The 18,902-nt window shown below is 36.1% G+C and overlaps 1 protein-coding gene across 1 annotated transcript in view; it reads left to right on the top strand.

Moving 5' to 3' along the window:
• The window catches only part of PCDH17 (protocadherin 17), an 85,953-nt gene extending 76,977 nt beyond the window's left edge, over positions 1–8,976 (top strand). Inside the window, exon 4 of the mRNA XM_075046102.1 lies at positions 8,069–8,976. Coding sequence (XP_074902203.1) covers positions 8,069–8,751 — 683 coding nt within the window. The 3' untranslated portion in view covers positions 8,752–8,976. The remainder of the gene's footprint in view (positions 1–8,068) is intronic.
• Positions 8,977–18,902: the final 9,926 nt, after the last annotated feature.

Below are 18,902 nucleotides of genomic sequence, written 5' to 3'. Positions count from 1 at the left end.
ATTAGAGTAGGTGCCAGTTTGACTTAGAGGCAAACATTGGAAACCAAAACTGGGTGTCTGTTCTCAGCCTCTCCTCTTTCTCCTCTGACAGGAAGAAATGAGACACCCTTTTTACTAGTCAGACATTTTCGGTTCACTGCCAACTATAAACTCCTGTGCTTGTACCTTTGAGAAGCATAGTGAAAAATTTCAGGGGCCGTGAGCTATGCCTGGGCCACAGATAGAAATTGTTTTTCTGCTGTGGAAGTTTTGACAGTGTTGTGAATTTTGGAAGCAGAGCCTATCCCTGTCTGTGACTCACAGGTCTGATTTGCCTCCAGAACAGCAAGGCAGAGGCCAAAGACCCATTGTTGGGATCTGTGGACCAGCCCGCTGTGAGGATGGAAAATTTTCAGGTAACAGAAATGTTTTCTTGCTCTTATGCTGTCTTTAAATAAAAATATGTGATTGCCGTTAAATCGTAAGCATGGATTTAAAGCATACTTCCATAAGAAAAATGTTAAATGTTCTGTAGTGCACCATGTAATCCTGAAATATTCCTCCAATATTTATGGTTTGGGACAAATATGAACTAGAATTAAATCCATAGGCCCACCAACTTGTTATTGCTTTTGAAGTGCCTTATGCCATGGCAATATAAAAATATATATTCTCTTTATCCTGTGTCCAGACAACAAGAAAACAAACAAAAAAACGCAAACAAAAACTCAACAGCCAACAATGGGGAAACTGTGTAAGGATTATAGACCTCAGAAGCTTGTAGTTATATCAGGAAAAGACCATGAGATCCAAGAGGTTTAAAAAAGTGGCAGTCCATTCTCATTTTACTGCCAGTCATTTTGCTAATCTGAGCTCCATAATTGCTTTGCCTAACTGAAAGGAGCCTTTAAACAGACAAGCCAATACAAATACTCAGATTGGAGACAGCTCTGTTTAATAACAGCAAGCATGTGTATAGAAGTATTTGTTTACCTCTGCTCATTTATGTCAAAATCAATTGTAATTAAACAGGAATCCAACCACAGAAGTAGTACTTTAGCTGATTGTTCTCATCAGAAGTGTCATATAGCCCCAGTGTTTAGGACATGTCAAAGCAGCCCATTACTTTTCTCCTGTAGTAAATACCTACTTATAGCCTTTTCATCTTTTCAGTTCTTTAGTAAAGGCAATTGCCTGGCTCAAATAAAAAAGTAAGACACCATTTCATATCAATTCTGGGAGTTTTTCTGGTCATATTACAGGAATTGCTGAAGTTCTGAAAGGCAGAGTTATTTATATTCTCTGTTAGACATTAGATACCATTTATCGTCCATCTGTTTACACATACGTACAGAAAATAGAGATCTTCCATATCTATTCAAGGTATTAAAATATATAAAACATACCTTCTTTTATTAGTCTAAAGCAAGTACTGGTGTGTTATTTTACATAGTGTGTGGTTAGACCAGAGAAATGTAAGCTACAGAGGATTTTACACCTTGTTTCATTATTGAGTGAATTCTAGATGGAAATTATTTTCAAAAATGAACACAAATTCACAACACCAAGGGTGAAATGAATCTATCTCCTAGGGAAATCAGTGTAACTCCATGCATGCATCGAAGGCAGATCTTTTCCTTTGTAAGGTGAAACAAGGGTCAGAAAACATGTGCATTACTGTTTGCTCCATAATGCCATGAAGAATAGAGCATTTCAAGAGTGAAGGTAGAACTTAGAGCAGTGTGAAACTCCATGCTTCAAAAAGAAGACATACATTTTGGAACCGGTCCTCCAATGTATTTTTCATTTAGAGCTGTTAGTTGATAGCCATTCCAGTCAACTGAGTCAGCCAGTGAGCCATCCTTGACAATTAACGGGGTTTTTTAGCTTCCATATTTATAGAAAAGAATAAAAAAAAAAAGTCAATTAGAAGATGTTTATGCGATAGTAAAACCTACACATCACCTGTTGAAAAAAAGAAAAAAAGAATAAATAAGAAAGATATCTGAAAGATAGACTAACATTTCCTAGGACAATGAAAAATAACAAAAGCTACTGACGTTTTAAAATATTCAGTGTTATTAGTGTACTTATCTAGCCATATTCTTATTTAGCCTTCATTAATGAACATATAGTAATACAAAGCTACATTTTTTTATATTTTGTGAGTAAAAAGGTCTTAGAAAAGAATGCACTTGAATGACCATTTACCAGGTCAAATCTTATAACTTATAATGATCTGAACTCTGTCTGCCTTGTTTGACTTCAGATACGATTTGATAACACCATTTACGGGTTTTGAGAGGAATAGGATTGTGTAGGTGTAGGTCTAGGTCTAGGTCTAGGTTCAGGCTTGTGTATAGAGGAAATCAGATTTTAAATATATGAGTGTATACATATATTTACATATATATGAAAGCATGTATGTATATGTGCATATCCATATATTTAAAGTCTGATTTCCCCTATACACAAGCCTGGACATTTACTTTTACATTATATGAAGTACTTTGATACAGAGTATAGTGTTCTACATCTTATACACATAGTACATGAAATATTTATTGAAAATGTTTGTATGCTGATGTTTTATGTACATGGATTTTTTACTTTTCATTTGCTTTTCTGCTCTGTGTGTGTATGTGTAATTGAAATAATTAGGGTTCAATTAAATGAGAAAAAGTATTTATTAACTCAGTTTGGCTACATTGAGTCACTGTTAAAAAAAATTCTTGAGTTTATTCTTTGTTATCATTATGCAAATTTCATATAATTAGTGAGTCAAACTAAGATATCTCAGTTATAGCCATTGAAAGGAGCCAGCTATCTAAAGCATTAATTAATTAACTTTATAGTGCAATATATTTAGGGTGAAATCAGTACCCATATTTAATTCTGTTCACAGTATTTATGAGGAAAGCATAGGAAATTAAAGATAGCACAATAAAAGTATCTTTTGCTTTAAGTTTGCTACAGAAGACAGATGTTAAATATAGCTCCTCTGGTAATATAGAATAAAATATGTAAGATACGTCTTACGTTGCACCAAAGTACATACCTTGCATTGCATTTTATATGTTGGCAACATAACTTCCATCCTACACCATCTTAAATTTCTATCCGGTATACATTTCCTATCATCTAGGTGACTTGTTTCAAGATAGCTTGTTTCCTTTTCTTTCTACGGCTAATAATTTAGCAGTTCTATTTTAGTGTATTTTCTCCCCTAAGTGCACAAAGCACTCCTGACTGTTTACCCTTAAAGCTCCAGAGAGTTAGGAAAACCTCTAGGCTCCTTCTGTTTATTGTACACGCTTGCACTGTTAAGGGTTTATTTTCAACAGGAGGGAGACAAGTACAGAGATAAAGACCGATGGTGCATATCACTCTACTAGCACATCTTGCTGTACAGCACAGTGTATGACCTATTTTACATATATATATTTATATATTTACCTTTAAATTGGTTCTATTTTCTCATAGGTACTAATTTGGTCCTTGGTGGTGATAGTTCACTTCATGTTTATAGTTTCTCCTGCTAGTACAAAAGTGCCTGTTCGATTTTCTTCACTGTCTGCTAGCTGTAGCAGTCAAAATTACGGGCTAATGGCGAGCCGAGCAGCTTATAATGTATGATAATCAATACTCAAAATCCATTTCCTATGATGTGACATAAAAGAGTGAAGTGAAAAGACACAGATTTTCAAGACTAGAGCACCAAAGCTCATGCAATGCGGGTGGTTTTCACTTCAAGGTCATTCAGTATTTGTTTCTTCTTCTTTTTTGGCTTCATATTTAATTCAGTCACTGCTAGGATGCCCAGGGAGCAGAAATGGAAAGTTAGTCAATACTGTGAGTATGAATGCAAGTATAAAAACTGCTTTAGCAAATGCAGGAAATGAGAAGGGGAAGGAAGATATGGCGTGCAATATATATAATGTATATATGCTATATGATATATATTTCTTTTACTTAGAGTTTGCCAGCAAACTTTGTATTTTTATTGGCAGTAATGAATAATGTAAATACCGTGTAAGAGTTATCCTCGTACTCAGTGTATGTGTACATACATGCATAAGAGCTAAAAATTCAAAATCTTAGAACATAACTTGGTTGTAACAAAATTAACCTAATCAGTCTTGAAAATCTCAAACATAGTTTTTGGCACGGTACTGAATACCTATTGTAGTTAATTTATTTCCAGCGGCTGAGAACTTCTCTGACCTTTACCTTTCATCTAAATTTTGTTCATTTCAGTCTCAGTTCAGGGAATAATTTTGATTTTTTTTTTAAAAGAATACAGTTCAGTTAAGTTTTAGAATAAGAGACAGTGTCAAAATAGAGTTTCCCAGTTGTATATTTCATATACATATGTATAAGTTATCAATGTAGATAGCAGAGAATTGTATATAAATATATGAACATTTATTTAATGTATGTTAAGATAATACAACACAGAGCTACTACCTGAAAGGCAGGAAGAATTTCCCTTCTACAGGTGCTCTTTTTGTGGTTTAATGAAATAGGCTGTACTGTACTGAAATCTTCCCAACTGTGTTCACTGATGGTCTCCCAGTACACTCTGAGCTCTTGATACATTAAATATGGTTAGAAAGTTCTAGTGCTACTTTTTTTCTGTGAAAAAGAAAGAAGCAAAGAGGAGTCCTGTTTTGATGGAATGATTGAAAAGAGAGAGAACAGCAGAGAGAAGTGTCAGTCCATTGATTGTGCAGTTCTGAGCATTTTACGGTAGCTAACATGCAGCATGTTTTTATTTTCATCTTTTGTTAAAAAGAGACCAAAATTATTTACAAAAATTCATACAAAGGATAGTTAAATTTACAAAATAAAACAGTTAATTGGAAAGCTGATTAGTTGCTTAGGGAAACCTTTAAAAGTGCCAGAAAACTTCTACTCAGCATTATCATGAATTCCATATAAATGAAAAATAGTTTTAGATGTGGTTAGAGAAAATCCTAAACAAAACACCTATTATTTCTCCTTACTGTATAGGTCCACTTTCAAAGCTAGAGACTGAGCTTGCCACAAATCTACTTTGTAGGATTAGGAGGAAGAGAAAAAGAACAAAATTAATTAAGAGCAAGCATTTGCAAAATCTGAAGTTCTAGAATTAACATTGAAAAGGTTGGCTTGGGGCATTTGTTTGTTTGTTTATTTCTGTTGGATTTCTGTGATAAGATGCAATCAAACCTGCCTAGTATTAACTATTGCCCATCCCATGCTGAAGCCTGGAACCTTCCACTCCAATGCTCTTGTCCCATGTGCCTTTTAAAATATATTGGTTTGGTTTGGTTTGTGGAATTTTATGTTCTTTTTCTGAGAGAAAGAGCATAGCAGTTTCATTTGGCTGTTTTAAGCAGCAGCTGTTTGATGCTGTAGAAGGTCTGGAAAACTAGATACAGAGAACTTTAGTGGAGATGAACTTATAATTTTTGTACAATTTTGTATAATTTTGAACTTTTTTTGGGGGGTGGAATGAGGTGTATAGCAATGTCCTTTATTTGTATGACTCCCTTTTCATTAAGCAATTATCACCACATATGTTGTCTCTATGGTTATGCATACCAATGCCATCTCATTCAAGTGAAGAAAAATCAAACACCACAAAATTAAATCTCTTCCTTAAACTCTTCTCAGTTCTGTCACTATGTTACAGTCCCAGGGTTGGGGTTGTCTTTTGCTCTTGCTTTTAATTATGATAAATCTAATTTTTATCGTACACGAACACCAGCATGCAGCTTACTTTTCCTTGCAGGTCATAGAATCATAGAATGGTTTGGGTTGGAAGGGACCTTAAAGATCACCCAGTTCCAACCCCCCTGCCATGGGCAGGGACACCTTCCACTAGACCAGGTTGCTCCAAACCCCATCCAACCTGGCCTTGAACACTGCCAGGGATGGGGCAGCCACAACTTCTCTGGGCAACCTGTTCCAGTGCCTCACCACCCTCACAGTAAAGAATTTCTTCCTCATGTACAATCTAAACCTACCCTCTTTCAGTTCATGCAGTTCAGGATACAATTGGCTTCCTGCGCTGCAAGTGCACATTGCTGGCTCATATCCAATTTTTCATCCAGCAGTATCCCCAAGTCCTTCTTCTCAGGGCTGCTCTCAACCCCTTCATCCCCCAGCCTGTATTGATACTGGTGATTTCCATGACCCAGGTGTAGGATCCTGCACTTGGTCTTGTTGAACTTCATGAGGTTCACATGGACTCATTCCTCAAGCCTGTTAAGGCCGTTCTGGATGGCATCCCTTCCCTCTAGCGAATCAACTGCACCACTCAGCTTGGTGTGATCTGCAAACTTGTACTCAATCCCACTGTCTATGTCATTGATGCTGATATTAAACAATGTTGGTCCCAGTGTGGACCCTTGAGGGACACCACCCATTACTGGTTTCCATTCAACCAGTAAAATTTTCAAGTAATTTTCAAGTAAATTATCTCACCCCGATTTAACTGGCCGTTGTGACACAACACAATTTTATTTAAATTTAAGTTACATTTATTCATGTCTTTTTAGAAATGTGAACAGTCAAAGTTGTTTACAGTATTGGATTCTCATAGATCACCTTTGGTGTTTCTTCTGTGTCAGGTTTCTGCAGCCCAACTGTCCATAAATCTGGTGGTGATTTTCTAAGATTACCAGGAATTTATTTTCTAATTTAGAAAGATGATGATCACTTAAATTTTCCCTGTCTGTGGGTCAACAAGTTTGTTCTGCTTTTCTAAAGACCAGTTGTGCATGTCTGTGTGTGTGTGTGTTTCATCCTTACATTTCAAGGTATACTCATATTTTTTTGTCTACCTGGAATTCCAGGCATTTTGTTAATAATAAATTCCTCAAATAAAATTAAAAGTTGAACCCATCTGCCCATATTGTGGAAGAAAATGCTTAATAGCTAAAGACCAGTGTACAGCTGATAGAAACCTAGAGATGATAAAAGGATTTATTCTATCAGTATTGACTACAGAGTACTGAGAAGAAGAAGAAAAAGAAAGCAACTTGGATCAGAGTTGTTTTCTAAAAACACATTTAAGGGGTATTTCTGCAATTTTCCCTATCCCTGACATTGGTTTAGAGTCGTGTACAATTATAAAATTGTACCCAATGGTGGCCCAAACATATTTTATTAGTGTAAAATGACAGACAAGCTAAGGTTTTTAAAGCAGAAAGTTTTCTTTGAATTGTAGAACAGGAAGTATCAAAATTTATGTTCTAAAAAATGTAGTGAATAAAAGATCTTATTTAGCTATATTCTTTGAAAGAAATAAGAATATAGAAATCCTATCTGAAAACATTATCAGTTCAAATGGTGTGTCACAGTTTGTCATTCTTCCAAATTGTATGTATTGAGCAAATCCATTTTCACTTACTTGCACCAAAACAAAAAAGGGGAAAACTGATTACATGATCCATACTCATGTCTAATAAAATTGCAATATGCACTTTTTGACAAGCTTGTATTTAATGCATACTGATGGAAAATTCTAGTTCTCTGTTCTCAGCAGGAAAAGTAGGCTTTTTAAGAAAACCTTTTTATTTTGTGACTGTCACACAACATAATTATAAACGAAATGGAGGTGACAAAAATGAAAAGCCAGCTTGCTGATTTTTATGAAGTGTTTGTATTTCCAGAAAGGCAGTCATTGCTCAGTTATTTGATTTGAAAAATTAATCCTGATAATGCCTTTTGAGTTCCTTAAGTACTGTTCACTCTTTTCTAGGATGAGTTTTACAGAACAAAGCCTAACAGATTTCTACAGCAGATTAGTTTACAGATGAAGCTCAATTCCACTGAGAATGATTCTCTAATGACCCCTTTATACTTCCATTGGGCTGTGTGAATGCTTTAATACGTAGAGAACAGTTAAATAAATCTATTGTCTCAACTAACAGGTTTATGCAATCCTTCTGAAATATTTTAATTATAGCTTCTTCTTTTTCCCCGTAATTAAGAAACCAGATGTCAAGTAAGCCCATCACGTGTTGATCATAGCCTATCCATTAGTTTAAAGCGATCCACTTATAATTAGAGTTTTTTCTCTTTCTCCTTTGTTTTACAGAGCAAGAAGAATGTGTTAACTGCACAGATGAATGCAGAGTGCTTGGTCATTCTGACAGGTGTTGGATGCCACAGTTCCCTGCAGCCAGTCAGGCTGAGAATGCAGATTATCGCACAAATCTCTTTGTACCCACAGTTGAAGCTAACGTTGAGACTGAGACATATGAAACTGTGAATCCCACTGGGAAAAAGACTTTTTGTACATTTGGGAAAGACAAGAGAGAGCACACTATTCTCATTGCCAATGTTAAACCTTACTTAAAAGCCAAACGTGCCCTGAGTCCTCTGCTTCAGGAGGTTCCCTCAGCATCGAGCAGCCCAACCAAGACATGCATCGAGCCTTGCACCTCAACAAAAGGACCGCTGGATGGTTGTGAAGTGAAATCAGGAGCCTTGGCTGAACCGAGCAGCCAGTACTTGTCAACTGACAGTCAGTACCTATCGCCTAGTAAACAGTCGAAAGACGCTCCCTTCATTGCATCAGACCAGATGGCTAGGGCCTTCGCAGATGTGCATTCCCGAGTGAGCCGAGACTCGAGTGAGATGGACTCTGTGCTGGAGCAGTTAGACCGTTCAGCCCGGGATCTAGGCAGGGAGTCGGTGGATGCCGAGGAAGTTGTGAGAGAAATAGACAAGCTCTTACAGGACTGTCGGGGAAGCGACCCTGTGGCCGTCAGAAAGTGAGGGGGCAAGTAAGGACAGGCTGGCAGTTACGTTCCTCTTCTGCTGATTAAAAGTAAATACATAAGTAAATCCCGTGGTTGTAACAGATTTACAGGAATGAAGGAAGACCAATGCTGCTTTAAGGCTTTTAGTGAACATCTGAAGTGCCCACAAGTATGTTCTTTTCACTGCTCTTTCTTTTTGACAGATAACACTGGTTTCATTTTGACCAAACTTTCATTAGGACAGAGTCAAGTATACTAAGAACAAAACGAAAGAAGGAAAGACGGTGCCATTTTGACAATCTGATAGGAAGGTGTGAGAAAGGTGGAATGGAAATACGTCTGATACTTTAAGACTGTCCTGAATAGCTGATGCTGACTTTACTGTTTACGTATAAACCCCAAGAAAAACAGGGTTGAATAATTCTGATCTGTGGTGGATTTCCAGCAGTCACCGCAGGCTTCTTCTGAAAGTCCTAAAAAGAGTTCTTGTAGTAGTCCAAGCGACACCAAACATTAACATTCATTTGTGGTAAACATTTATGTACAAAGTTATCTGCCACAAATATGAAAAAAAAAAAAAAAAAAAGAACAAGAAAACAAAAAAACCCATTCCAGATCATTATTCAACAAAACATATCCTGATCATTAGTAAAACACTTCATGTCATATTAAGGTTAAATGTAAAATGATAGAGTCCATCTTGTCCTGCACACACATAAGCTAACTCACTTGATAAAAAAGAAAAAAAAGATTTTAATATCTATTTAGCGTTTTAGTGTCCAACAAAACTATAAATAGTTAGTGGTAAGTTTTAAAAAAAACTGAAATAAAATAAAGTTTGAAAAAAAAAATAGTTACCTTTAAGGGTAATACACAAAAGAAATTAACATTATTAACACTTTTTTATTCATTTGTGGACACTAAAATAGCTCAGGAAAGTGAAAATGTCTTAGACATCCACAAAAATCACCTGATCATTTAAATGTGCAAATGTAAGAAGATTCAGTGTGTTTACATCAAATGACATATTTTTATTGATTTATTGCAGATTCAGTGCATATGAGCCAAATTGTTGAGTGTATAAGAGCTATATTGTGTATTTTATTAAATTAATATATAGTTGTGTTGCAAAAATATTTGGGCTTATATTGTAAATGGCAAGTGTTGCCTCGGTAGCTGTCGAACTCTATGAGTTTTGTTTTTTCCTGCTTCCTTTTCCCCGTGGATTGTGGGAAGCAGCGCCTCAGAGCAAAGTCTCTTGTTTAATGTATGGTCTACGAAGTACTGCAGTACATAATCTGTTCAAAATGTGTTTGAGTGAGCTGATGGAGCTAACTGAACGGCCTACAAATACATCCATCAGTCATGGTTATGTGCAAGTCCTTGTAGAAGCTTCTATTGCAAACCCATGTTTAATAACAAAAATTACACTCGAACCAACATCTGGAACCTCCTTGGGTTTTTTTTCCAAACACATGCAGCCAGCCTGTTTAATATAGGATATTTGATTGACTTCTTAAGAGATGCCACCATTTTCAAAGTTTTGCTATTAAGTTCATAGAGCTGAAAAACATGTCAGCGCCAATGTGGCATGGGCGCTATTTTATCTGATTCTTTAGAATGTGCAATTGCTTACTGCAGTTCTAGATATACACTGCTTATTTTGGGGGGTGGTTTTAGTTTGGTTTTCATTTGTTCTGAAAAGTCTTTGCAGAATAACTTGGGATATACTTTCTACTTTTTATTATTTTTTCTAAGGGTGTTTTTATTGCATTTGAAAAATCCAAAATTGCCTTCAGATGAAAGATAAAAACCAACCCACATTCAAAATGAACTTGCACAGAACAAGAAGAAGCAGAAGATAAAATGTTTAGCTCAGGATTTGTCCCTTATATACATCAGATACTCTGTTGGAAATACCCCTATGGCGCATTGTTTAAAAATGGTGTATTGGGTTTATTAAATTTAATCTGTATTATACAAACATATATAAAAGAGGTTGGCAATCTCAAGTCCCACAAAGTCACAGTTTTCAACAGTTCAAGAAAGGAAGTTGACCCAACAGCCTGTTTGGATGTTGGGATTGCTATTAAATGGTGATTTTAGCTAGTCAGTCCTACAATGAATTGTCTTTGGGAGACAACCATTCTGACAGTTTGCTTTTAGCTCCTCCTCTTAAAAAAGTCTACAACTACATGTAAAAGAAAGGATCTTGTACATGTTTTATTGAGCTACTCTCCATGTTTTGGACAATTTATGTATCTAAAATGTGGTGTTGTCTGTGTTATATAATTTTATTATTTTTTGGCCAGGAGACCCGAGATTGGTTTTGCTTGATAGCTTGATAGCTTGAAATTCCATAGTGGAGAGGATTTCTTATTGTTTGATCAGTCTCTTATACGTATTTCCGTGGTGCCCATCACTTCAGTGTCTGTGCACCAAGTCTTTAGCTCTGCCAGTGAGATCCATTATTCAGCAAAATCTAAGCCAGTATGTAAATGCAGTCAAGTGATGGAGATTTGTGTATTTTATAAATGATTTTAACACTGAGTAACCAATTGTACAATTCATTGTATGTTTCTGAAGACATAAAACCACAACATTCTGAGAAAGGGCTGTGCCAATGTAAGAGGAATTTACCTTAAGGCTCTCTGTCACTAGTGATTTACTAGCTTTAGCTGTTTAACACATTATCTGTATTTAGTAGTGATTATTTATTTACCACTCTGAGGTAATTCAGAATTCATGACTCACAGCTTTATAGAAGAGTTTAGGAAATCTTGCTTTTATTTAATTTGGCTGACAACTGCCTTGTGTTGTAGATCTCTGGCATACTGCTTCCAGTAAGGATATCCCAGATTTAAAAATCTGTTTCACAATTTAGAATGGATACGTAACGAACCAATAAACCAGCAGAGCTTATGCAATGTGCATGTGGCTGGTTCAGTCAAAATTAACATGATTGTGTGTGAAGGAAGTACTTCACACAAAAGAATTTTAAAAGTATTTTTTCTCCATGGTATCTATACTATCACCACCGGAGAAAGAGGGAGCAATGAAAGATTTATTTCTTTCATTCCTTACACACAAGTTTTACAAGACTGAAAGAAAATATCTGCCACATGATTATAAAGAGAATGGCAGAGTTAAGGGAGGCAAGTTAAGTAACTAATAAATTGTACTGTACACTGTGAATAGCAAATAAAGCATTCTGTATCTTTTTTTATTAATGAAAGCCAGCAACTGGGAGTTCCTTAAACAATTGGCCAATCAAATCAGGACTCAATATCAGACCTTTTTTTCTGGTTTTCTTCTTGGCATATTTATCAGGAAAAAGATTCTCCTGAACTGTGATTTGCCACTTGACAGTATAGGTTTCCCAGTCCAAGTTACCCCTAGAAGTCAAACATCGCTCATAGTAGAGCAAGATACATCATTCAAGCAAACTTTTAAGCTGCTTGTTGTTCAATGGAAGGGAAATTGCTGAGGTCAAGAAGGAGTCTGAAGCCTAGCATAATATACGCTCACTCATTATTGTTTAATTACTTTCTTTTGACATCAGGCAGTGATTATTATTGCATTAATTCAAATGGGAGTTTTGGCTATCAAGATTTGTTGATTTGAAGTGTAATTGAATGAAACCTGATTAAGGTTTTGACTTCTCTGGCCCGATTGTGATACAGGTTGGCATTTGCATTTATCAGCCCCTGTCTCCCCATATGGCTCAAAGTTGCACCAATGACTGGTGAATGACACAAAAACCAAACAAAAGCAGCATACATTGTATGGATTATCTCAACCGCTATTGTTTAATGGCTGTGTTTAATGTGACCTATCTGGAAAATGAGGACTACGAATAAAAAGCAATTACTAATAGTGGTGTTGCCTGCTTTTGCATTCATTAAGACAGAAGAAATGTGTTAAACACTGCATACCACAGGGAGCCTGATGGTAATTACTTTGGAAAAGCAACTTGTGGCAATGCGGCTGTTACAGCTAGTTATCAGTTTGCCAAAAAAATGACAGTTCCTGCTTCATTTATTAGAAATGTGTAACCGTTTTCTCTCAACAGGAAGGTGGTGAAGAGTTTTCGTCAAGCTGGGTAGGTTTATCTTTTAAGCAGCTGATGTGCTGAATCCCTACAGGCTGTTATTTGCTCACAGAAACATGGAGCTGAATAAAGGATAGTTTGGTTTAGTACACTGGTGTGAGTTCACCAAAAGCATCAGAAATAAGCGTATAAGTTCTCAAGGACTGTCAGCCCAACATGAAAGATCAAAACACTGCTTGAGTATATGAGTGGAAAAAAAATCTGAAGAATGTAAAGGGTTGGGTTTTTTGGTTTTTTAAACATGTCTTTCTTAAAAGCCTGAGTAATAGAGGTAAGTAATTTTATTCATGTTGCTGTAAATAACATGACAAAATGCTGGGAAGAATATGACTAAGTTCTGTGTCTGCTTGTTTGAGTTTGCTGTTATAATTTAACACTTTTGTTAACCTCTTTTTTTTTGTTTGTTTTTTGTTCTGTTTGAGCATCATGATCAATCCCTTGGAATATGTGGCCCCTTCTGTCTGTTCCTGTGTGACCGTAGCAATGACATACCAAATAGTGTAAAGCCTCCATGCCAGATTTTTGGGGGGTTTTGTAGGGTTTGGTTTGGGGTTTTGTTTGTTTGTTTGTTTGGGGTTTTTACCAATAATTAAGTAAATAGTTTGTTCAGAATACTAGAGGTATTATGAAGATTTGTGCTAGTCCTGCAGGCAGAATTACCTTTTTTACCCATTTCATGTTTTCTGCAAGTCTTTTTGCCAGAAACAAAACCAGCCTGCATCTAGTTAGCTGGCTCTCCTAGGCATGGAAAAATCCCATTGTTTTCTCCCCTTTTCCTTGCTACATATATTTGTCTTTCTACAGGCTGATTTCCAAAATCTAGCAAGCCACTGTCTGTGCAGAGTCCTGCCAGAATATACCTTATGCTGCTGAAGGCCTCACTGGACATGGGATGTTGCTCTTACTGTCTTCAACTGTGTGCAATTCAGAGCTTGGCTGGATCCGCAGTATATGTAGAACAAATCATAAACCATCCTGGCTTTTCTTTACCCAGAACACAGAGTCATTGATTTCTCATTTGGAAAGTGGCCAGTCTGTCAAACAGCGATTCTCAGATCTCCTTTAAGCCAACCACGTATAACTGCTTCAGGGTGTTCACTCATGGGATAAATACCCTATCCTTATCCTTTATTGAGTCTAAGACATGAAAGCAGCTGAAAGCTTATTTCTTCAGTTAGTAATGTTTCCCTAAAAATGAAATTTCTTCGGTAGAAAGAAGGGATGGCTCTCTGCTCTATGTATAGCTTGATTTGTGAAAGGTCACCTTAGTATCAGTAGTGCATGCAGAAATGGATCAGGGAATTAATGAGCCATCTAAGAATTTTCTGAGATGTATATTCCATAATGCATATGTTATGATTCAGGGAAGAGAGCACAGTATCTTGGTTTATTTATTGCTGATGGTTCCTGATAATGCCTGGCTCAAAAAACATTTAGTTCAAGTTTTGGGAAAATATTTTTCTCTGATTGGGAGAGCATTTCTTTTTTAATATAATTTTTTTTTAAGTTTTTATTTTTATTTTTTTCCTAAATACAAGCTGGTCAAATTGTGGGCCTTTTTTTAGTTTTAAAAATGAAAATGGTGTTCTGACATGGTTCCCTCCTTTAGATTCTTTGGGCTAGAGATAACACCCTTTATTTGGACAAGACTCCAAAATGTCCATAAGCATTCTGTGAATTATCTTGGTAAGAAGCAGGAGTATAACTATGGCCTGAAACATAATTATTGGACAACAGATTTACATTTTGACCTACTGAGAAATGGAAAAATTAAAAACCTATTTCTGAAAACATACTGTATTTAGTACCTTGAACACTAACTCTGGAAATCTTATTAAAGCACACTTACTCAACTGCTGCCAGTGAATTAGGGGATCAGTCAGTCAGTTATCCTCAACTTTTTCCAAGTTAAAACCACCATTGAAGTAGCATCTGGAAATCAGTTGATTGCTAGTGCAGTACAGACAACATATTTGTAATATGTTTGGAAGAAGAAATACTCCTTAACAAATTTGCAATTACATTTTGTAATACCTGCAAATTTTCTGTCATTTTAAGGGCAATCACACACAGAACTCTTTTCAGTGTTTTGATTTGAGAGTGATAAAAAATGGATCACTGTGCTGGCATCAACATTAAAATGGAAACTTCATATCTGTCTGACCATCAGAAAATGACACATATCTATTTCTGTTATCACTGTCTTTAGGAAAATGTTCCATGCATCTATTTTTTTAACCCTTTTACAACAAGCATCTTTTATGATGCTACATTCTATAATGATTTCTGCAAGTGCCTCTTTTATTAGTCACCACTCCCCCCTTTTCATATGTTCATTTAAAATACTTTACATTGCAATTTTATCTCATGTAAAGAATTTAGAGCAGATTCCTCATCTGTCTTCAAAGATGTTTCATACTTCATACCCTATAATTAAAAAATGTTAATCATAATATTTGTAGATAATTTATTTCTTAAAATTCTTTGGTTTAAAATTTGATCATATTAAAGTTGCTAAAATATATTAAAACAATATTTTTATTTTCCAGTTAAAACACTTATCTTTTTATGAACAAATTGTCATTCACTATTGTGAGTGCAGTGGCAGATCCTGTTAAGAGGAGTATCACACTTAGTAAACTAACTGGTCAGCTCTCAGTCAGGATGTTTCCTTGATAACTACACATAGAGCTATTTCATCTTTAGTGAAAATTATTTCTTTTTAGATATTTTTACTGAAATTATGAGACATAAATCATCTGATATGTATATTCTGGATAACTAACATTAATATCTTCTAATATCTAACATAGCATTTAATATCTTCTAACTATAATATGGTTCATAACAATGCATTTCATTATGAGTACATGTTTAGGGACTGTCTTAGACCAGATGAGAAATTATATTTCTCTGAATATCTGTTAACTTGCTATGCTTAAAGCCATATTGGCTATAGGAATGATTCTCTATTCCCTTGTGTCCTATTCTAAATTGAGAACAAATTTAACATAAGCCACTGCTATATCATTTAATAAGGATTTGTACAACACCAAGTGAATATAGTAAATACAGCAGAAAAGAATACATGTGAAACTAGTTTAATAACATTACAGTACCATTGTGTTATAAGAGATTTAGAATAGAGATTAGCAAATGTTAATAAGCCTTTACCTCTGACCACAAGATAAGCTTCTTAAAATCATTGAGGTTCTGCCTCAGTTCAAAGTCTGTAGTAGTGGAAAGCTCCAGAATAAGGGGGCTGTCCAGACTCTGGGCTTCTTTTGTGCTATATTCTTCTGGAAGTGACTCCAGAGGTTGGTAATTATGTTTCCGTAATAACTTTTGCATCTCCATGCACCAGTGTAAGTAAGTAAACCAAGCTCCCTGGTATGTACCAGTTCACGGCTACTCAGCGCTCCAATGCTACCTTAGCAGAGTCTGGTTAGTTGACTCATTTAGGGATGCAATATGGATAGAAAGTGGATTTGTTTAGTTGACTTAATCTTTTTGTACCTGTCAAAGTAAGACATAGAAATCCTTTAAAGGGAAAAGAATGCTTACCTTTTGAAAAAGTAGAAGTCTTTGAAAAACAGTCTCCAGAACCTAAAAGAAAAAAGAAAAAAAAAAACTGAACAGGAAAAATGGCAAATAACTATAAATGGCAAACGACTATAAATCCACCACCATTCTTTTCTAAATACACCTGTTCCAGTAGACTGAAATAAGGAGAGAGGAATGGAAGATCTAGAAACCCAGGTAAAGCCTGTATAATGCTAGTAAGTACATTCAGTGCTTTAATTTCCAAAGAAATCACCTTTTTAAAAATATTCATTCTCTAGCACTTAATAATCTTCTCTGGACTGCTCAATCTTAAAATCACTGCAGCTGCAAGAGTTATTGTGGCTGAAGGCAGAAATCAAGATAGAGGAGGGAAAAGAATATGATGCACTGGGCAGACTTTCAGTTCCTATTACTTCTTATCCATTTAGCGGAGGTGAAATGTCAGGGACCCACCATATTACTGCAACAGTAGGAGAAGTGGGAACAATTTGAGGACTTCTGAATCAAGCACTCTTGTTGAAAAAGCTTTCGTGGAGATTTGCCAAGCTTACTGTGGGATCAAGAATGTAAACCTGAGACAGCTCCGCTGATAACCAGTAATTCCTGTAGTCTAAGGTGCTGTTCACATCACCTCCTGCCTGGAAGAAATTCAAGCTTCTATGGGCAATGACAACACTCAACTGCAAGGAGCCACCAGGTACTGCTGCCAAATCTTGAATCCCATAGCTTCTTGTAAGTGGATGCCAGCTCTCCTCATTCACTTTCTTTCTTTCTTTCATCCTGAGTGTTTGTAAGGCATACTAGCAAATGCTAGTCCACATTTCCAAGCCTTGAAGGGTGGTCTGGAGAAAGACCAATCCTTGTTCAATGCATGTGTTGGTAAGCACAGAATGCATTTTTGGAGCCAGATAAAATACAGTTAGAACTGTATTTGAAGAACCACCCGTTTGTTCAGTTTGGGAATTTCTTTAATTATTATTTTTGTTTCATTTTATAAATAATCCAGAAAATCTTCAGCATCAGTGAAGCTAAAAGCATGCTCATTTTTAACAGCAGCATAAATATTAATCACAATCACCAGTCCAGACTGAGGATTTTATTTGGCATAACATGCACAACTATGCAAAAATTATGTAAAAGCAGAAGTTATTATGAGCTGTAATTAATATACTGTGTTACCAGCCGACTCAAAGCACTTTGCTAAGCATCTTTAGCTTTAAAGACTGCATCAGAGTGGTGGTAAAATGTATACTAGATTCAGTAAAGCACATCAGCAGCCCTAGGATTTCTTTTCTAGTGGTGACTAGCATTACCATCTACAACATGTGTTGCAGACTTGTTGGATTTTATTTGTGCTGGAATCTTGCTATTTAAAAGAAAAAAGAAAAAAAAAGCAGTATAATTGCTGATTTACCACCACTGCTTAATCTAATTCAGTTCTTAATGGTCCATTTGCATAACAGAATTTGCATTTTATTTCACAGAAAATGTTATGACTCCACCTGCCTTAGTTCAGATAATGTATCAGAAAGGGGAAACAATGGTACATGCAAAGGAGTGACAAATCACTTACCTTTACCGAAACAACTTAAATATTGAAGGGGAAGGGAGTGCAGGTGTAACATCCTTGTGGGTGAATCAAAAGTACACACACCATGCCCCACAAGTTCCAACCCTCAGTTTCCATTTTATTGGGTTTCCCCAGCTCAGAAGAAGTAATTTTCAAATGTGCTGCTATCACATGCCACTAACCTCGTAAAATTTTATTCATTGTGAAGACTGTGACAGAGAATGTGCAAAGATATATGCAGGCATATAGTGCCTTATCAAACCATAGCATCACTAAACATAACTATCCTCCTATTGCCTTGGACCTCATCCAGACACTAGAGATCACAGACAAATTACAAGCTATTACACTTTGCCCACAGTGAGGTGATCAAAATAAAAACAAATTAAAGATATTCTTTGATGGACGGCTTGTATGTATTTCATCATATTTTTGCACTTCCTTCAAGGCTCAAATCCTACGGGTGACAGCTGTCATTTTAAAGGTGACTCATTACATTCATTTACAGAGTCTCCTAACAGATGGAAAGGTCTTTGTTTCCCAGGGAACACTGACAGGTTATGATTTGCAGAGCTTTTAATCATTTTAACAAAACTTGTACACATCTGTCAATTACTCTATTCAGTGGTGTTAATAATACAGCAATCTGAGAATGACAAAGAACACTTTCCTTTTCTTGAAACCACAACTTTTCCATCAAGACTGGAAGAGTGGAACAAAAATACTTTTGAAGAGCTGTTTTCTTCCAGAGAAATGTATATAAATACCAGTGTGTTGGGTCTGGCTGGGATGGAGTTAATTTTCCCTATATCAGCCCTCACAGTACTGTGCTTTGTATTGGTAGCTAGAAAGGTGTTGCTAACCCACCAGTGTTTTGGCTACTGCTGAGCAGTGCTGGCACAGCATCAAGGCTGGCTCTCCA

This window comes from Buteo buteo, chromosome 14 (genome assembly GCF_964188355.1).
Source record: "Buteo buteo chromosome 14, bButBut1.hap1.1, whole genome shotgun sequence".
NCBI classification, from domain to species: domain Eukaryota; kingdom Metazoa; phylum Chordata; class Aves; order Accipitriformes; family Accipitridae; genus Buteo; species Buteo buteo.
Note: the sequence above shows the minus strand (reverse complement) of the source record. Positions and strands in the feature narration are given on the sequence as shown.